The 22,377-nt window shown below is 30.4% G+C and overlaps 2 protein-coding genes across 2 annotated transcripts in view; both read right to left on the bottom strand.

Annotated features, from left to right (window-relative positions):
- Nucleotides 1-22,377, bottom strand: part of LOC126735620 (uncharacterized) — a 113,745-nt gene that overhangs the window by 41,273 nt on the left and 50,095 nt on the right. The window contains exons 4-5 of the mRNA XM_050439677.1: nucleotides 20,930-21,044; nucleotides 33-170 (exon numbers count right to left, since the gene is read on the bottom strand). Coding sequence (XP_050295634.1) covers nucleotides 33-170; nucleotides 20,930-21,044 — 253 coding nt within the window. The remainder of the gene's footprint in view (nucleotides 1-32; nucleotides 171-20,929; nucleotides 21,045-22,377) is intronic.
- Nucleotides 1,462-6,815, bottom strand: LOC126735632 (uncharacterized). Its single transcript, XM_050439692.1, has 4 exons — nucleotides 6,586-6,815; nucleotides 4,510-4,740; nucleotides 3,798-4,375; nucleotides 1,462-1,764 (listed from the first exon to the last, which is right to left on the bottom strand). Exons 1-3 carry the CDS (start codon nucleotides 6,614-6,616, stop codon nucleotides 3,846-3,848), a joined length of 792 nt encoding a protein of 263 aa, XP_050295649.1. The 5' UTR covers nucleotides 6,617-6,815; the 3' UTR covers nucleotides 1,462-1,764; nucleotides 3,798-3,845.

A 22,377-nucleotide genomic window follows, 5' to 3' on the forward strand; every position in this document is an offset into this window, starting at 1 on the left:
TAATAAAGTGGTTTAATAATAAATTATCTTACCGTCATCGTAACCGTCACCGTAATTAGTTTCACGTTTTTTTCTTTCTCCTATTAAGTGCTCCTTGCGCAAATCATTTATAGAGACTAGGTGAGCTAAGTTTTCTTCCGAGCCAAATATATGTGATTCTTTAGCTCCTGCTAACCTACCGCAAAGAAACAGTGATTGTATTAGAAATTTACATAATAGTAGATGGAATATAGGTGACGCGTAGTTTTGATTGAAATATCAGCTGTTAGTGGTGTAATGTTAAGCAATATAACATCTTGAAGTCCATATATTTTGTTAAAATTAAGTGCGTTTATTTCTTGACCTTTTCGATTTTAAATTGATTTAATTTATATTTCATTTATTTTGAAATATATGTTGTTAGTAGCTCCATGGCTAGAATATGACTTTGAAGAGAGCATTATTTCTTTCTTGATTTTGTTAAAAGATAAATCTGGGGTAGCAAAGGTACTAGAAGAAACCCATGTGATTTAATGTATTGTATAGAAGGAAATAAAAGTAAGTGGCAGATACCCATAAGGGCGCTAAAATATCTAAGCTAATACTTTTCAAAAAGCGGAAAAAAATTGTAGGACCAATCAATTGATTCTTCAACACATAAGGCATTAACTTAACTAAATAAAGAATTATAAATATAGATAAGTCATAGACGCTTGTCCAGCCACAGATTGAAGTCATCACATTGATACCGGTCATGGTAGACTCCACCAGCACCTGCATCTTTAAGGAGTAGTACAAAGTCCGCTGTGCTCCTATTGTCGTGAGCTGAAGAAAAGAATTAGACTGAACTGATAAGAGATATGTTGTCATATATATCTCTCTTTAAAAAAAGCAAAGGAGGAATTGGGTAATCTTGGCTAGATAAAATAAATATAAACATAAATAAATACATCGATTGTACATATATATACTTTTCTTATCGTATTAACTAATTAAAACTATTATTTAATAAAATATATAAATCATAATATAATCATATAATCATACTTTAAGAGTTCCTGGCGACCAAGGCTAAGAGATTGTTACTAAAAGAAATCGCTTTTAAAATAAAACTCAAAAACGAGAAGGATTATTGGAATATTTTGGTAGATTTTAGTACTTTCTAATGAAACATTTTACGTATTTCACTGACATGAAATCTAATTTAAAAACTAGATACCGCAATCGGATGCATGTTGGTATATACCTACATTTTTATATGAAAATGTATACATTATTTTGTAGCTGCAGTTCTTATTCTCCAAATAAAATTTGATTTATGTATATTAACTGTAAACTGCCGTTAACAACTTTTTTATTAATCTTAACTTATGATACTTAAACTATGTTTAATTAATTAAAAGTAAAACTTTTTAAAAAAAACTTAAATGAAACGGTATAACCTATGAAGAAATTTTAAAAGGAAACTGAAATAAATAGCAATTATGAATATATAAACTTTTATTAAAATATTTACTTACAATAATCGCAATTTATTACATATATGTGCCATAATAAGCACTACTGCGTAAGTAGATTAAATTGACTTTAAAAAGTTATGATCCTATTGTGTTATATATTTAAGTCCAGCGTCATAGATGTCCTCGTTGAATGAAATACTGAGGGCTTAGTAATGCATTTTGTAGAAGTTTCTTTTTAGAAATATGGTGATCCATATGTTTTTTCTTGTATATTGCATTTTTCCTTTATTATAAGTTGCGTTATTTAAACACCAAAGTCCAGTTTCTGCAAAGAAAATTTGAAATATTAGTATGAAAAAACAAGTGTTCTATTTTATTTAAGTATATTTATTTCTGTTTGTGAAAATATATGAAAACATGTAAATTTTAAATGGTCATCAGCGGTACTTATTGGCAGGTGCCTTAATAATTATTTTTTTTAAGTGTCTTATTTTTGGTTCTCCTTTCCAACCACAGTTAACATACGCAATTTAGTGAGCAAAAACTAAAAAAATTAATTCCAAACTGTAAAGACTGGCTTTCTTTTGCGTAAACAAATGAATTGCATCACCTTAAATTTTTAAATAAGATGACCTTATTTAACCTTTTTATATAAATAGAGCCTTGTCTGCTAATCTGCTGATTCAGGAAGTTGTCCAAAAACTGTGGTACTGGAGCCACATAGAGCGGTACTGCCCAATCTTGTTTTAAATTAATATAATTTTGAAAATTAATCCTATAATATAATTTCCTAAAATTCCGACCCACACATTTATTTTTTTAGTATATTGCGCATGTACATGGACCATATAAATAGATAGTAGTGTGTTAAGCTTGTCATATTTTATTATTGCAAATAGTTTTACAATGACTAAAAATAGGTATAAACTTTATTAGTAATTTTTTTAAAAACTCGCGTTTTTCCCAAAATATACCAGAAGAATCACAAATACCAGTACGAGTTTTTTGTCTAAACAAATAACAGACTGTAGTATAGGCCGCAATTTTTCGCGCTCCTTAATTGAGTTCTTTCTTAGTGCAACTATCAGTATTTTAGGAACCCAAATAAATTAAAAAAGCACAAAATATGTCTCAATGGAGATAATTAAGCCTGCGAGCTCTAAAATGAAACTTCCTTTAGACGGTTAAGAGATACATGCAGGGCTAGCTTCTATAAGTCTCGTATATTGTAAACAAAATATGTTCAGTAAGTATGATTTGCTAATTCTTACATGAGGCATTGAATCCTATTGTTATCTATTTTTTTATGAAATCAAAATCCGAACTTGTGTGCAAATAAATTGGTGGCTCTGATTCTTCATCATGGAGAATGACGAATACCTTGGATGGTCCAGAAAAATCAAGCGGAGGTCTAGAACGTAAGATGCTTTTAGTATCAAAGAGCATTCACCATGGAAAAAAAATTGCAACAAAATACAAAAGTGCGCAAAATAGAGAATTTAGTAAGCATTTATGGAAATGTTCTCTCAAACATAGGAAATTGATGGTCAAAAACAAAGAACTCTAAGGATAATATAGAATACATTTTCTACTTAAACCTCCTCAAAGTTGTATTCTATCACGTCTCCTCCTTATCATTTATACTACTGACATAATAGCATCTACAGAAATCTGCAAGCATATATCGAGGACAAATAACTCACTTTTTTCATTCATCAGAAATGCAACAACGGTAAAGTAATATAAACAAAGATTTGGAAGCCGTTATCTCCCGATTTTTACCACACATTTTTAGATTAAATTCCGATTAAACTAAATTACTTTCTATTGGTCTTATAAAAAAAAAGAAATATGTAAAAGAAAATCTTTTTTTCACTTTACAAAACTATCATTTATCATTTGTATCAAGCGCAAAAAAATCTAGCTAGGGCTTCTGATAGACGAGAATCTGAACACACTAAACATTAGTCCTTGGTAGAATGGCTGGCATATTTGTTGTGATACTCAAATCACAAAACAGTATTATCACTAACCAAAATTTGTTTTATATTCTTTAGACGCATTTCGCCAACGAGGTTAGCGTTTTCAGGAGAAGATTCAAATTAAAACTACTTACGAGTGGCCTTATATACTAAAGATATAATTAATAGAGCGACAAAATCCGAGTTTTCGCTTGTATTTTAAGAAGTATTTTCCGGGTAAAATCTCTACCTTTGTATTTTTCCTATATATATATTTGAGGCTTTCTTTTTTTTCCCACAATTTTTTTAAATCTGCAATCGACTTTTCTATTATTTTTTTTTACTGGTAACGTTGTCTTTAGTTTTCCATTGGCATTATTAGCTGTTATTTACTCACCATCTGAAATAGCTTTGCCTGCACTCTCTTTTGAACTTTCTTTGGCTTCTACACTTTTTTTTCTATACCATCAGGAATCTTTTTATCCTTTTCACTTTCTGACATAAAGCCAGGGCTCCTCTCTATTTCTCCTTTTTTCAACTCATCACTAATAATATTTTCTTTAGAGATCTCGATTAATTTTCCACTACCAGACTTATTATCAGAAGTAGTCTTCATATCAAAGCCTTCTCTTGAACCTCTACTTTCAGACTCTAAACTCTTTTTAAGGTTTGCTCGACTTCCGGATTCTGAACTGACCGTGCTGTCAAAAGATTTATCTCCACTGTAGAACTCAGCATTGACTGTTCTTTTTCCTAAGCGCTTATTATTTCCAAATACTCTAGATGACATATCTCCAGAGCGACTTTCTGATTTTTCGTTTTCAGACTTATCATCAGCAAAGTTTGCCTTTATTTCCGTACTCTGAGATTCGAAACCGGTAGTGCTTTTTTTTAATTTCCCTTTTGCTTTTTCACTGTCTGCTGTAAAACTGCCCGTATTTTCAGTTGTTTTTTTTCTTGGTTTTATTTCAGGAACTAAAAGGAAGAAAATAAATGTAATATGTAATAATTTGTCAATACTGAAACCTTATAACATATAAAAATATCATAATTGCTATAATATAGTATGTAAAGTTAAAGCAGTAATCTAAAATAATCTAACTGTATACCTGGTCCACATATCATATGCAAAAGCTTAGAAATCATTGTCACTGAAATAATGTCATCATCCTCATTGAAAATGTTTACTGGCACAAAAACCCTGGTATAATGAGGCTCTCCAATTAGGTCAAATAACTCTCTTACATGAGTAGTTTTTGGAAAAATTTCTAGTGCTTTAAATTTTGTATTTGGAGTTTCTGGGCCATCATCATATTTTGAAGAATCTGTTCCATGTTCATCTTAAAATATTTAAACTTTATTTGAATAAATTTCAAAGGATACAAATACAAGTAATATAATTTCACAAAGCAAAGCAAATTTGTTGGTGTTATTTGTTACATTACAAATTTTAAAATTTTACACCCTTCGGTTATTAAGAAAATCCCGAATTTTACCGAAAGGATGAATTTTTTATGTTATTATGTAATTATCAATAAAAGAATATGATCCTCACGAAAAGATTTATTTTTAGTTGTCTCAGTAGCCGTAACTCAAATCGTAGATAAAAGAATAATTTGAAATTTAGATGCGACTAAATCTAAAAGTAAGTAACAATTATAACAAATCATAAGGAATGCCGACAAGTATGCTGCCTGAATATATTGAGTAATGCTGAAAACGAAAGTTTATGTATGTTATCAGAAAAGTTGTTAAAGAAATCTTTAACAGACTAAGTATGACAATTATTAATTCAGAAGCCGCTAAACTTACAAATAATCCGTTTCTATGCCAGCTTAACCGGAAAGTTAAAATTGAGTCTGTATAAACTAATTCGGAATGCAGAATTATTATCGATGAGTTGTGGAACCGAAGTCAGTGCATAGAAAATACATGCAATAGAAAATATAGTTTACCTTATTTATCTAAGATTAATTATCGCTAAGTCATATTTTCTGTGCTGGAATCTAGAAATGTTACAAATGTTCTTGTGAAGTTTCCTTTAAATTAATAACAAACATGTCAGTTTTTGAGATTTCAAAAGTTTATTTCAAGAAATCTAAAACTATTACATCGAATGTAATAATGACTTTAAAAGAAGGTATCACAAATTTGTTAGCAGAAAAAATCAATGTTTTCTAAATACTAAGCCTACAATAGTAAACAGAGGGGCAATCTTGTACACAGATGAGTCGGTAACATCTATAGAGAATAATCGGTAAGTCTGGTGCAGACTTCTGTGGGGGATTCTCAAATAGCAGAGCCATACGCGCTGCTGGAACATATAACTATCGTCCAAGCTAAAGTATTCGCTTTTCTAAAATTCGGACAAAAAATTTTAAATGCCAGAGATACTAACAAGTTTCAATTTGCTTAGACAGCAGAGCCGTCAATATCATGGCTGATTAAGTATAGACTATAAAGACTTTAGAAAAATAAGTAAAGCAGGGCTGCCGAATACACTTGTGTGGGTATTTGCACAAAACTGCCGCTAGGCCCTGAACCTACAATCGGCATCGTAAAATGTGTAGCTGTTACGTCACTAAAGAGTTTGCTCGTTAGCAAGAGATAAATGGAGGTTCCTTACATAAGACAGGCTAAGGTACACATGGCTTAGCCTTTTCCCTATTTCATTGGAATATTGCTGGCCCTAAACAAATATAATTTGGGTTTTAGCTAAACGCGTGTATTTAAGAGTGAATTTTTACACTTTATGTGGTGGACAGGGTTGTCTGACTGCTGGGAGTTGCCAATAACAATCTAGGTAGATTGTCATTGGTTCTGGGAGGAGAAAAAAGTCAAAAACCAGGTTATCGAGGAGGGCCCAATGCTCACATTTTCTAGGTTCAAATATTTGGTAATTCTCTATAGTTTGCCCATACCTTATTCGCTTCTCTAAAGCTACTGGACTTAGTGAGCGAGACAAGTGACCTATGAGCAAAACAGTTTTTGTACTGTAAAACTTTGTAACTGTCCATTAGGCTGTTTAAAATTCATACTGAATAATATGTAAACAGCATACATTTAAACAGTATACAGAGGTAAGTTAAGAATAAAAATATACGACTAAAAATGTGTGACTGTGGATCTTATGAAACAGAAATTGTACGTTAAACACACAATATATAATATTAAAGAGTACTCACCGCATAGTTCTTGGTTCGAGGGAAATCCCATTTTTTATGACAGTTCGATATAATCACAATAATTTAGATTGTCACAAGCACAATAGAAGAATTAAATTTTGATTAAAAAAACGATAAGAACCATTCCTTATGATTTATTTTATTGTTAGCCAAAAATCATCTCTCAGGTGAGCATTACTAGCCGTGTGCTACCCAGGAGGAAAATACCAATGTGTGTATGACTTGCGCGCGGAATTACTTTATCATAAATAAAATATTATTTAACGTTGCCTTATCATTGTTGGTAGTTGAAGACCTGGTGTTTAAGCAATGATAAATTTGATAATATAATGAAGAAATGACCTATTATGCACTGTTTATCACTTATCTGCAATTTAAAATTATGAAAATTAAGTTTCATTCACATCATTGATAGGAGAACAAATAAATAAATAAATAAGCAGTTGTTAAAATAATAGTCTATTGAAGTAATAATTTCCTATACTTATTAGATAGACAAAACTTAAGATTACTTTTTTAAAATGCATTAATTCTGAATCTGGTATTCCGGAAATAAACGGCTCAACAGTTAAAAAGTAAAAAGGCGTTAAAGATAAAAGGTCGTTTTGGTTCGCTGGTTGTGCAATGAGCGAAGGCAATGAACACGTTAAGTACGAGTTACGAGTTTTTCTAAGGCTTCCCTTGAATACTCCAATAGTTAGTTTAAAAACCAATAAAACAGCTACCCTGAACACCCCAGGAATCGTTTTAAGAGGACCCTTAGTAGTGTTGATCACGTAAATTTTTTATTAAATTATACCAAATATTTCAAAAGTTATTTAAGAAAAACCGATTTATTTTTTTATTTTCTACCTGAATCTGACAGATTTCCCACATTTTCCGGTGCACCATGTATAGTGTATATTAAATTATGAATTTACCAATTAAGGGTGGCTTATGACAGATAGGGGTATCCGGGGTTTAAATTGTCTTCAGCTAGCTCACAAGAGTAGTGTGGGTAAATTTAATCAAGTATGTCTATCAGGGTGTTATACAATTCGGTGCAAATATTTTAAGAGCGTATTGTTTCAGTCAAAATATATTCTTTTTCCGTTCAATTTCCCGTTTCATGACATTTTCCGAGCTCTTGGACATTTTCCGTTTCAAAAACATTACGCTCTTAAAATATTAGCACCGAATTTTGTAACATTTTGTAACAGGACGTAGTTTGTGCTCATTTGCAGCTTTTCCGACGTCTAATCCGCTCTCGTGCTTGATCACTTTTAGCATCTTAGAAAAGTTCAATTAACAAAACCTCACATCAGAATTAGTTGATTATTCGATTCCGCTCAGACCCATTATTTTGTTTGGCGATCCGTTATAATTTACATTTTGTGATTTGCTATTATTGGCTTCCCTCGTCAGCTGTTCAGGCTGGCTTGCATCTTGGTCGGGAGCTTTCACGTCGTTGCCGGTTTTACCGATGGTAATTATTTACAGTTTATTGAATTTAGAGATAACTAGATCGAATATCACGAAACAAAATAGTGGGTCTGTGGGAAATCTATGCGAGAATCTGTGTGCCGAATTTCAGGCAAATATGATGTAAGGTTTTTTTTAATTGAACTTTTTTTCCGATTTTCTTGCTTTATTGATTTTTTTGAATAAAACTGTATTTGAAAGTTCAAGCAGTTGTAGGTTGCAACGCTAATTGTGAATTTTCATGGAAAATATGTAAAAATGTAGATTAAAACATGTTTATTTAGCAAATTTCGAAATATGTTATTTGTAAAAAAATTGGTTCAAGGATTAAAGTATCTTTCATGCCAAACCAAGCAAAATTTTGACTTGGCAAGTTCAGTTTGTAGTTAAAGGTTAGTCTCCGAGAATATTATTACGCAAGTGTAATGTACTATAATTAAGTGTAAAACTAGTGTATGAGTAAATTAATAATAAGCTGTATATTTTTTAAATATTAGTATTATTAATTAGTATTACAAGCCTAAGTTCCTTATTCTTCTATGAGCATGGGTTCATTACATATATGTATATGTTAGTATTAAACAAAAAATGTAGTCAAAGTAGTTGGACAAATAAATTAGAACTTTTAAAGAGCCTACTTCATTTTCTCATTTAGATTAAAAAATAAGCTGGAGTAGCCAAAGAACAAAAAAAAAACTAATAACTAAACTAAAATATTTTTTGAAAATCTAAAAATTTAGTGCCAATATAAGTAAGGTACTTTTAATTACACTGTGGACATGCACCTTTATATATTGGCCAATTATTCTCCCCTCTAACTAAAATTTTAAAATTAATTTTACTTTGGTCTTGCTTTGTTTTACCCTATTTGGTTCTCAAATATACAAATATATTCTATTAGCCTCTATATACTCTATAACCATTCGAAGCATGTTATTTGTCAAAATGTGTTTTTTTTCATAATTTTAGGTTTTCCTCAATTTTTATTATACTACATTTAAAATACTTGTTTAAAATATGTTTATGAAAACGATCCATTAACTGAAAATATACAGTGTGTCCCACTTAAGGGTTAGCCACCCCTCTAAAATTTTTGTTTCTTGACCAATTTTCAAAAACTTTTTTTTGTTGGATAGATGGTCAAAAATGGCACTTATGAGCCAAGTTCGACATTTAGAGAAAGCAGGTCATGGCGTACTGTATTCAAGTTTGAAGTGCGAAAAATCGAGAAGTAGTATTAGCGATATTTATTTTTGAAAAATGGTACTGGATTATTGTTCAGGACCACTTAAAACATAAGTGTACCAAATTTGGTTATGATAGTATACAGGGTGTTGAAATAAATTGGAGTCAAATTTTTAAAAGGCCCAATAACATTCTTAATCAAATACGAATATTTTTTAAATTTTTGGCTAATTGGCATGCGTCTTGAGAACACAAAGGTTGGAAATATCCTTCAATAAACAACAATCGATCATATTATCATACTATTTTGGGCTAAATTTGTTTGTTTTTTTATGAGTTTGTTTGTTAAATTCCAAAGATATGATTGTGTCTGGTTAAAAATTATTTTGTGGGAATTTTACTCAAGTATGCTATGAAAGAAAATGTTCCTGACAGTTTGTTAAAGTTTTCATGTATTTAGTTCATTTTGACTGCTTGTCGAACAATTATGGGTGATTATAATTTAAACGAAAGAGTTGAAGTAGTGCGGCTAGTTGTCGATGGAGTTAGAACATTTCGTGAAGCTGCGGCGGAATTTAACAGGAGACATCCTGGTAAAAACATCCACCATTCAACAATAGCCAGAATAAACTACGGGTTTGATCAGTCTGGTACAGTAGACGGAGTACGTCCTCATTTACTTCGTAATCGAGCAAATAATAATAACCAAATAATTCTTGAATACTTTAATGCTAATCCGCAATCTAGCATTAGAGTTGTTAGTGCCAACTTAAATATTTCCAAAAATTGCATTAGGAGGTGTTTAAAGAAAAATAACAAGAAGCCTTTCAAGCCTATATTCCTTCACACTTTGGAAAACGGGGATGAAGAACGCAGGATGGAATATTGTTTGTGGTTACAAGGCGAGTATTTGGCTAACCCTACATTTTTGAAAAATATTTTATACACTGACGAGGCAACATTTACTACAAACGGCATTGTGTCATCTCAAAATATTAGAATGTGGAGTAACGTAAATCCCCATTGGGTGATGTAATGTAAAAGGTAGTATTAAATTATAATTTTTAGTAGCAGAAAATTAACTTATGGTGCGGTATCTTGAACGAACGTATAATCGGGCCGTTTTTCTTTAATGAAAGTCTAAATGGACTTAATTTTCTTCGATTCCTGGAAGGTGATTTTAGTGACGTAATCGATGATTTGCCCTTAGCCGAAACAAGAAACTTACACATACAATTTGACGGTGCGCCTATCCACAATGCAGTGGTAGTGCGGAATTGGCTAAATCAGAATTATCCGAATCGATGGATAGGACGAAACAGTCCATTATTTCAGTGGCCAGCACATTCCCCCGACCTTTCTCCCTTAGATTTTTTTCTTTGGGGAACTCTTAAAAACAAAGTGTACAAATCAAGACCGCAAACTCTACATGATCTTTGTGAGCGCATTAGACAAGAGTGTAATGAAATAAGCAGGGTACAGTTAAGAAGGGTGGTAGTAAACAACAGAAAACGCATAGAAAATTGTATAAGAATTAATGGAGGACATAGTAAAGGAACTAATATTTAGTTTTGTGGCATTAATTTTTAAATTTGAGTGTTAGCAAAGATAAAATACTAGTAGTATTATTATCTTTGGCGTTAGGTAATTCCTTAAGGTAATTATTTTCATTTTTTGCTGCTTAGTCTACATTACATTATTAAGTAACTAATGAAGTGTGAATTGCAACCTAACAATGAAATAAAACTAAAAAAATTATAAATGAAGTTGTATTATTGTGAAGCCCAAAATAGTATGATAATATGATCGATTGTTGTTTATTGAAGGATATTTCCAACCTTTGTATTCTCAAGACGCATGCCAATTAGCCAAAAATTTTAAGAATATTCGTATTTGATTAGGAATGTTATTGCGCCTTTTAAAAATTTGACTTTAATTTATTTCAACACTCTGTATACTATCATACCAAATTTGGTACACTTATGTTTTAAGTGGTCCTGAACAATAATCCAGTACCATTTTTCAAAAATAAATATCGCTAATACTACTTCTCGATTTTTCGCACTTCAAACTTGAATACAGTAGGCCATGACCTGCTTTTTCTAAATGTCGAACTTGGCTCATAAGTGCCATTTTTGACCATCTATCCAACAAAAAAAAGTTTTTGAAAATTGGTCAAGAAATAAAAATTTTAGAGGGGTGGCTAACCCTTAAGTGGGACACACTGTAGACAATCTCTGCGTCAAAAAAAAGTACTGTAAGTATGTACCAGGCACAATAAAAGTTGAAATCTCGAAAAGTAAATCAATATTTGGATTTGACAGTTAATCTTTTTACAATTTTACTTAAATAGAGACTCATTACATTTTACCTACAATAAAATTATACAAAAAGAAATTTTGCTCAATCGACCATTGCAGACTTCATACATAATAAACCCTCATTCTCATTTTCAGGTCAACTTTGGAATAAGAAAATTGAATGAAACCAGACACCTGCACAACCTCGCAACGCAACATCAAGGTACCAACAATATCAACCTAGTCGAGATTCTACTCTAATGTGAATTTTCCATTTAATAATTAGTTAATGTTATAAAACAAAATATCCATTAATCAATTTGCAATTTAAATTCATTTGCAAAAAATATAGTTGTAAACTGATCAAAATTTTATTTAAACTTATAGAATTTAGGTTGATTTTTCTATGCAAATTACCCTTCCTTATAAGGCGCAATCCTTGTTTGCTTTCTGATTTTATAACCACTAATCTAAGACTGTGATAAATCATAGAAGCTTTATTAAATTATACTAAAATGTTTCAGATTTGAATACATTAAGTTAAAATGTTATGCTCACAAAAAAAACTATAACAGTACACTAAGATCGTTGACTTTGTGTCCCTTGTGAGTAAATTATGTGAATTTTAGCAATGTGCAGCAAAAAATTATGGCGATTTCCACAAGTGCCACAGTTCTGTAAAGTAGACTGATCTCTTGCACTGCAACAAACCCTATACAGCCGCATGTATTTAACAAATTCTGGATTGTGGACTTTTTAAAACAAATTTATTACATGACATCAAGGAATAACTGTTTCTTATGGTTTTGTGATTTCGAAGAATATAAGTAATTAATATTTGAAAAGGCGGGTTTTAAAAAGGTCTTAAAAGCAGCTTGAATAAAATTTGACACCTGGCATTCTCATGGCAGTGTTCAAATAAAATCTGAAGGTCTGGGGTGCCAAGAAAATATAAAGTTCGGTTTAATATGATACTTCGATTGTTACATACACTTTTATTCGCAATATTGAGTTAAAGTCTATCATACATTGCTATCGATTTTATTTAAAAACGGGTAAAAATTGATAAAATTCCACTAATCAACGGGATAACGGGAATTTTAAGAAAAAGTTCTTAAAGGTTTTCTTAAATCAGATATGAGAAAATAATTTTTTAAATAGCAATTAATGTGTGATTTTTATATCATTTAATGAAGGCATTATATGCTATACTATAGTTATTATCAGTAAGTGGTAGCGACTGAGCTAAATCCAAGGCCTCATCAATTATTAAATAAATATCAAAAAGTGTCTATATGTGAAAGCTCTGCATTGTTTTGCAAGCATCTATTGAATATATCAAAATACGTTTTCCATTTTTAAAGTCTTCAGAAAATCCTTTTAAACTTAATGGCTTAAACATTATGCTGATACTTCGACTACCTACAAATTGAATATATAATGATTTTAAGGCATACATGACTTTTGCAGTGCTTGCTCTTACCTAATCCTGTTTTTCGAATTCTCTATAAGAATATCTTCATATCCAGTGCTACGTCACATAGTAAATTTACATTATTTTATGCACTTAAGATGTTTCGGACACAGCAGTATCCATCAGCAAAGGGACACTAAAAGGAAGTGGTTGCGAACATAAAAAGGAAAAAAAAAAACACAGAAAGAATCCCAAAATTAATACAAATCGTACTTACCAAGGCTTCAGTTTTATTTCAAAACTACATCTGTATAATGGAGAGAAAGAGAAATCTGATACATTCCAGAATAACCAGCGCACCAATCCATTAGTCTTGGGAGAAAGATATCTAAATTGGGTTAAACTATACGAATACAATTATTATATAAAACGGCTGTGGAGGCACTGTGTAGATAGTTTACGTTGTTGAAACAGTTGAATCATAATAGATTCGTAAAGCCGGGACATCTTAATATCGTATTTTTAAGAAAAAAAATTATTTTTTTTACCTGTAAATAATGTTAATATTTTCGAAGATACAATAAGTGTTTTTTGTGTGTAATATTGGCTGTTTAAGGATACCAGAGGATAATTAAATAGTTTTTTTGATGTTTACCAAGATGAATTGAGACATCAAACTGGCGATATTTGACTGAAAATGGAAAAATTATTTTGATTGTAATAAAGTAAAAAAACAATTTGTATTGTAATAAAGTTGGTAAATTTCGGAGACTCATTATTCCAAAACTGATTTGATGGACCGAATTGTGTAAAGATATATAAATACCTGGAGGCATTGCCAATATTTCCCACAAAAAGTGCGGAAAATTAAAGAGCTGCGTTAGTCTAACCCCAGACTTGAACAAGCACTTAAGATAACTAATGAAGAAACTGCTGAAGGCTCAGCAGAGTCTCAAGCGCACTGGTTGGTGCCTAAACAATGGCCTAAACTTGTTATTTTTTAAGCTGCAAGGTGTTAAAATTTTAAGAAGTAAGTGAGTCTTTACTTAGTTTTTTATCAATTTTTTATCACCACAGATATCTTTGTGAAATGACGTATGTGCGAGGTTCGAACTACAAATTTTGAAAAAAATGTTTTATGTCTTATTCTAATAATTATTATTTAATAATAAAACATTTATGATCTATGTGAAAAGAAACGTCAAAAATTATGACGCCTCTTGATTACCCAGCTTACTAATTAGTTTTTGTTTATTGGCTTTAAGAGGGAATTTAATGTACGTATCGTTTTTTTTTTAAATCGTTTTTCTTGTATTTGCACTTATAGTCAGTTTCAATTGCATTTTAAGAAAATACCAAAAACAGTCTCAATGAACTGAAGAAAATAAGTTTTTGGCCTTTATTTCTTTGCGGAAAAAAGGGGCATTGTGCAAAGATAAGACCAGAAACTACATTTGCTTTAAAATAAATTAGGGTTTTAAAATTAGTTTTGGCTTTTAGAAAAAAATCAGTGACGTACCACCTTTTTCTTCAAAAACTGTCAGTTCAAACCCAGACTGGAGTCACTGTTGAAAATTTAAAAAATGCTCCTTAGCAATAAAAAGGTGTGTACAAAATTTTATAAAAATATCTAAGAGTGATAAAAAAAATGATAAACTTTTCTCCTTAAACTCACCCGAGGATTCACACATCTAGAGTAAAACAAAACGTAAAATATATAAATAAGATAGAAATTAAGTAAATAGGTAAAATATCTATTAAGTGTTGAGTTTTCTGTCTAAGGCCTTGTATTGATGATATAGCACATCTCAACCTTGCTATAGTAAAGAAATACGTGTAAACAATAAAAAAGCTTGGAGATATCTCGATAGATCGCTGTCACAACAATATGGTGAAAAGAACCAAAATCGATCAAATTTCTAGTGATCTAAATGCGGGTTAACCTGTGCAACACTATTGATTTGGATTTTTAGGTTTCACTTAGATCTATTAGATAAACAACGAAGTTTAAATGAGGCTATTATTCGTATAAGAATACATGCTCTTCTTGAGTCTTTAGATGTAGCCAAAAGGTCTTATTTAGAGTATTTGAGGTTAGGAAAAACGTATTGCTGATGATCTACAAACGTACTATATTTTTAATTTTTATAATATTTCTGTTAAACAAAACACAATATGTGAATCATTGGTACAATAAGAAGTATGAAAAGAAATGCGTTTTCTCTTTGACACTAACTTTCTATTTAGTTATAATGACACTAAATCTCCTCCAAGAATTTATAATAAAAAAAAATATTGTATACAAAAAAAAACTTAAACGTATCAAATTATTATATATTTTTAATTTTTACTATAGGAATTCTAAAGCCTGATATGATTTTGGATTTAAAAAGAGCCCGTAAATAAGAGTTTAAAAATATGTTTTAAAAAAATCCAAGTTATTGCAAAGCATTATTTTAAGAGTGATTAACGGCTTTTCTTTATTTTTACCACAATGCATCCTTTAGTTACATTATTCTTAAATAGTAAATTATTTTCCAGTGGTAAAACCGTTTTTGAAATTCTTTGGTATTTTCTTCTAAAGTTTTATGCCTCTAGAATTTTCCTAATGGCTTAAAACAACAGAACTTGTATTTAATTGTCATGACTAAAATTACTTTTAATTAGAGTCAAAACTGGGTTTCTAAAAAATGTGTTTTGTTTTTTATATTATAATATTTGAAATAAAAATTTTTCAGAAACGTCGTAATTTCTAGTTACATCATAATTTTCTTCAATATTTTTTAAATACCATAAACTTTAAAAAATATTTTCTCTTGTTTATTGTCTGAGCAGAAAAAGACGGTTACCATAAATTCATATTGCAACGCCGGCTAGACCCGAAGGTGCGATAAGCATGAAGCGGACGACGGGCACACCTTGCGAAAACTCGCGGCACACACGGAATATTAGCAAATGTTCTGAAACAATGGTCTATCTAATATACAAGATGTCTCAAAATGACTATATACAGGGGGCTATTACAAGTTCAAAAGTAAGTGATTTTAAAAAATGGGATCCTCTTCGTTACAGAGTTATGGCTTAAAATGTAAATAATGCTTTGTATTTTAAGATCGCCTTTATTTTTATTTAACATAAATATTACGTTGCTATAGCGATGTATTTATTATTTCGTCATATTAAAAAGAATCATTTCTTTAATTTTTGTGTATTTGAAATCGCACGGTACCACAGTAATCGAGACTATGTAGATATATTAAAACTATTAGGTGTATATATTGACAACATCATTGCTGCGGCTAAAACCTCCACGGAATGGTTATCAAATCGTCGGCACCTTGATGGAAAACCCATAAGACGAGTAAAACATTAGAAATGACTGCAAACAGGCGATTTAAATCCCCAAAAAAATCAGGCAGATCGTCCACCACGTGCAAGTGTCACTCAGGAAGAACACATTCTTTACTTCGTGAAGACAACTAATTACAAGTCTTTGAATTGTGAAATCTCAACTTCATTTCGAAAAAGATTCAGTACACGGATTATTAAGGCGAAATGGTCTCTATCCATTTAGACCTCAAAAAGTTTAGGTTTTGCATCAAGAGAATAGTGAGCGTCGCGAAAATATTTGGAGAATTTTTGCAGAACCTAAATAATAATCAACACTTTATTGAAAATATTACATGTACTGAGAAATCGACCTTTACTAAACTGGTATCATGAATTCTCATAATGTGCATGAATGAAGAAATGAAAACCTTTACTTAATAAGCAGTAGATTTTATGAGCGACGATGGTCAATAAATATTTGGGGTGCGTTATTAAATAATAATGTGATTAGACCTGTAGTCCATAGTGTTCTGCCTAATATACATGTATGTATATACAGGGTGTTCATTTGAAAACTTCCCACCACGGATTTATCGAAAACCACTGTTTAAGAAGAAAAACGCCGAAATACATCAAAAGGTTTGTCAAGGGGGACAACTTTCTAACCTAAAATTACTTCACCCCCTGCTCCCGATCCTGGGGCCTTAAAAATTTTAAATGGCAAGAGGTATCGAGTAATAACTTGTTTAAAAGGTCTTTCGAAGTTTTTTATTTTGACGTTTGATTTTTTTAAATCGGTCGGTTTTTTAAACCGATTTAAAAAAATAATTTTTTCTAATAAAATAATTTTTCTTAGAAAATTTTAAGAAATAAATTCAGCATCCAGGAATAAATAAAATATCTAGGCCGGTATTGCTGCCTTGAAGCTGCCTTATTAACATTTTGTGTAAGTTATATCCATCTTGGAAGCTTGCATCTTTTACAATTCTACCAGGCAGCTAGTATATTTAGTTTTATAGTTAAAAACTATAAAAAAATAATATGCTACCTATCTGTTTCATTTTTATTATATACTCACAATAAAAGGAACAAATTCATTTAAAATTTAGGCGTTTTTTTCATATTTTATTTTTTGGACACGTCGATTAGCATGGACACTTGCGCGTTTTTTACCATAAAAATTTTCTATACAGGGTACCTCAAATAGAAACTATGGAGTTTATATAATAAAATAACATTTTTTTTAATTGGAACACCTTGTATATCTGATATTTTACAGTTCTACGATATATTCTGAATACTTTTTGTATTACATATCATAGTCAGCGGCTTGTCAAATATGACGTAATAGACTATCGAAACATACGACTTAAAAAATAAAGATGTATGCAATATTTAATGCAACTAATGTTCAATTTATTGCCGAATTACTTCAATGCATTTTTGGAGATTTTTGTTGCAGAACCTAAATAATATTCCACACTTTATTGAAAATATCACGTGGACTGACAAATCGACCTTTACTAAACTATTATCATAACTACTCATAACCTGTATGAATGGAGAAATGAAAACCTATATTTAATAAGCAGTAGATCTTGTGAGCGATGATAGTCGATAAACATTTGGGGTGCGTAATTAAATAATATTGTGATTAGACCTTTAGTGCATTTTGGAAGTCGTTCAGCAATTGCACATTTTCAATCAATTACGAATCGATTAGCCTAATTTCCTGTCGAATCCTTTAATTTAAATCATCAACATTATTTGGTCTATAAAAAATGTCCTTGATGGCCACTCAATTGGTTCTCTTCGTTCAATCCATCTCTTAAGAAAAGTTGAATCAAGAAATTGTCGAACGGCGATGGCAGAACTAACTAGGTATATCAACCTCTTGTAGATCAGGGAATAAAACAATTAAATTAGATATAAGTTCAAACTTTAGGAAATCTAAGTAGGGCTCTCCGTTTAATGTCTTCGAAAAAAAGGGTCCAAGATTTGTAGATTTTTCACAATACCTGCCCATACATTATTTTACTGTGTGTGGTATTTTTGAGTCCAATAAGGATTTTCGGTTGCCCAAGATCTGCAATTTTATCTGGTAATGTGTCCATTTAACGTAAAGGTGACCTCATCAGAAAAAAATTATATTTCGAATAAACTTTCCAGTATCATTGTTAGTCTCAAAAATCTGGTCACAAAACAGCACTCGGCGGTCAACATCGTGTTCTAACAATTCGTGTATTTATTCTAATTAGTAATTATTCAGTTGTACTTTATAAGGATAATATTTATTAACATGAAGAATTTTTGCCACTAACCCTACGGATAAATTTCGATTCCTGGAAATTGTACTAATTGCAATATGAAGATTATTCTCCGTTTCTAATAGAACATTCAGCGTAGCATCTTCAGATACCTTGTCAGGTTTTCCTTTAGATAAATTTCTTAGATGGCCATGTTTCCTAAATCACAGCTTTCCATCGAAATCACATGTCTCCTAATCACATAAAAAATTAATATTGCCATCATAGTTTCTACTTACACATAGAGATACACTGAAACCAAAATTTTCATTGCAAAGAACGCATTAAATCAAATAGACAACAAAAAGTTAATATTTTAATTTCATATATTTCGTTAGTCTGTTACGTCATATTTGACAAATCATTGACTTTAGGTTTGATAATCAAAAAGTATTTAGAATATATCATAGAATTGTAAAACGTCATAATATACAGAGTGTTCTATTTAAAAAAATTAATGTTGATGCCATACTTTTTTAATTGAGACGCCCTTGATAGAAATTTTTTTATTTCAAAAAACGCGTGTGCCCAAAAAATAAAAAAAAATACCTGAATTTTAAACAAATTTGTTCCTTTTATCGTGAATGCATTGTATATAAACAATCAAAGGCATTAATAAGGAATAGAAGGTTGATCATTTTTAAAAGGGACTCACCTAATTTTTAAAGAAAATAAAATATTGTTTCGCCTGATATAAAAAATTCATATGGTGATTCAATGTCGATGATACAATTATATTTAATTATATGGAAAATAGCAAGCATGACGTAAATCAACTTAGTTTTTCATAAAAAAAACTTTTTTCATCTAACATCTATTTAAATTGGACAATATCGCCATTATTTTAAACATTATCTTTACTGGTTCATATTTATATTTTTTCTGCTACCATACATAAAGTACTCACTTAGTACACCCTCCAGGTCTCATAAAATTTAACTTTTTACGATTTTACAAGTGCAAAAAAATTAACATTGAATGACATTTAATTTAGAATTTGTCAATATTATCGGTGATTTAATCTATAGTTTAATTTCATTATGGCGAAAAATTTATACACGGTAACAATCATACCAAACACCACTAAATTACGTACCTTTAAAGTCTGACAACGATACCTGGGTCTCCGGGGCTTAGATGAGGCAAGAAATTAAAATAGTCATTTCATTGTCATACGCAATTTTTAAAATTTTTTACGAAGTATGTCATTTGTACTCGAAAAGAAGGATGTTTGGAAATATGATTGTTAAACTTTGTGATATCGTATATTGAATATTGAGTTAATGAAATAAAAAGGAAATCATGCATTCAAGCCAAAATAAGGAAGATATTTTAGATATGGCTAAAGCCGATTAGAGCCAGTCAAGTTGAAGTTTCTCGTAGTACATGGAATACGTATGTACATACGTAGTATGAAAGAAAATATGACAAGAATAAAATCTTTTCGTTTGTCAACGCGTACAAGCATTACAGCCTAAAGACCATCCTAGAAGAGTTGCGTTTTGCCAGTAGCTTTTAGGACAGCTTAAGAGCAATCAAGATTTCACTGAAAAAAAGATAAAATGCACATTTACACAAAGTATTCCCAGAATTGAAACATCGCTATTTTTTTATGAGGCTAGTTGATTAACCGTGGTCCTCGCTGGAGAGCGCTATTTAAAAGACTTTTATATATATTATAAATATTGAATTTTAAATTAAAAAAAAAATAAGATTAAATTTGATATCTTCTATATTACTTTTGGAGTTATCAAAGAATAAATATTAAACAAACTATTTTCAAAGGCTTCCGAGATCAATAATCATATAAAATAAAAACTTAGTTAATTTTGTTGGCTAGAAATGAATAGTTTTCTTCATCATTTGCGCAATTTACCAACAAAACATTACATCTAATTTAATGATAAATTAAATTTTATTTGAATTAGGGCAACTGAAACATAGGTTATAAAAAGTAAACTCTTTTTCGCGAAGAACTAAACTTAGCCAGTTTAGCAATATGTACTGTTAACTTCAAAAGACCTACAAATTATCAGCAAATTTAAATAGGACAATTTACTTTCAAAAAGTTGTACATAAAATACCTAAGTTTATTGGATCCAGGCGAGATAAAAATGGACAAATTATTGGTATAAAGTAGACGAAAAATGAACGTTTTACCTTAATCAGAAATAAACTAAAAGATTATTATTTTAATAAGTTAAATATCCGCTTCATAATTAAGGTTAAGATGAAACAGAAAGTCAGTTGCATCACGAACAGCTTTTACTTCAAACAGAACTATTGCGGGATTCTAGAGATGTTTTTTTATATTTAAACTACTAATAATAAATGGCTAATAAGTTCACCTTTTTTCTTCTTTTTTACTTGCATTTTATTTCCATCTTTCAATTCTCGAACTTTCCTGTTATTCTTAAATGCTGAATTTGTGGGTTTTTCTGTCATTACTTTACATGTTAGGACCTATAATAATAAAAATATATGTTACATATATATGTTTCCAGGTTGAGTATACATTATTATTTGCGTTAATTTATTTAAAAATTGGAATAGAGAATGGAGTTAGATCGTTTTTTTCCTACGATAGTCACAGAAGTATCAAATATCGAAAAAGCTTTGTAATAAGGTTCGCTTTCTTAGAACAGGAATAATAGTGAACTAATATTTTCTATACAGGGTCCTGCAACAGTGCGTCGGTCTTCCATAAAGCCTAAAAAGAAGGGTTAACATTTTCTAACCTCCTAAAAATGTTTTGGCACATGGGCGCATGCCTGGAGTATATCTTAAAATATACAGGGTGCTTCAAAAAAGTGAGACAATATAATATAAGCGGCATTTTTTTTATATGGAGTGCTATTTTTTTTATTTCATTTTTGAGACCACCTTAGGCTAATTAGTATATGCGCTAAATAAGGCTACTTTGTCATGCGCAGTTTAGCTGCAATAATTTTATTTCCAAAACAAAAATAAAAATCACTATATCATTTAATTCCTCTAATCTTTACATCAGAAATTGATTAATTAGAATTTAATGTCAATATTAAATTAAATTTGGATTCTAGAAGAATGGGGGATTACTTTGACTTAAATCGTTTCTTTCTGACATATACAAAGTGTTCGTCTTTATCATTCAAATTTTACGAATTTCATTTCTTGCCTTTTTCAAATGGAACACCCTGTATATATTTTTTGTATTTAATAAAGAATTAATAAATGAACATTTCTTATTATGTAAACATGTATGTATAGTCGTTTTTAAGATATTCACGATAATTATTAGCAGATATAAAATTTTTAGTATTTTTAATTTAATAGTATTTTTTGTATTTAACTATTTTTCTAAATAAATTTTTGAAACGAAATAATATATGATTTTCCGTAACTTTGTTTCTGAAGAAAGTTTTGTTTAAAAGATAGTAAAATGAAAATTAGCAAAGAGGAACTTGTTGACATGATATGTGTGTTGAGACAATGTGCAAAGAATTCCCTTTTAGCCTTTCGAATGTATGAGGCGCGTTATCCTGACTAAAGATGTCTAGATGAAAAATCTTTAAGAAATTTATTAGCGAGAGTCGTGGAATAAGTGAAAGATCAGTGCAACTAATTTTAAAAAGGAACCATTTTCATCCATGAACATCAAGCACTTTTTATACAAATACAAAGCCGACTTAAATTTTTTACTTGAAGCACAAATAAATTACAAAACGATTCATATCTTTTAATTATTTCCTGTTTACTGCTGAGGCAACATTTCATAAAAATGGATAAATATTTATGGACCTATTCATTGGCCAGC

The sequence above is a fragment of the Anthonomus grandis genome, chromosome 4 (assembly GCF_022605725.1).
Source record: "Anthonomus grandis grandis chromosome 4, icAntGran1.3, whole genome shotgun sequence".
Taxonomy (NCBI): domain Eukaryota; kingdom Metazoa; phylum Arthropoda; class Insecta; order Coleoptera; family Curculionidae; genus Anthonomus; species Anthonomus grandis.

Coding starts and splice junctions, on each gene's coding strand:
- LOC126735632 (XM_050439692.1), bottom strand. CDS start 6,616: ATGGGATTTCCCTCGAACCAAGAACTATGCG. Junction 4,741..6,585: donor CTCGAACCAAGAACTATGCG/GTGAGTACTCTT, acceptor AAATATTTTAAG/ATGAACATGGAACAGATTCT. Junction 4,376..4,509: donor GCATATGATATGTGGACCAG/GTATACAGTTAG, acceptor TCTTCCTTTTAG/TTCCTGAAATAAAACCAAGA.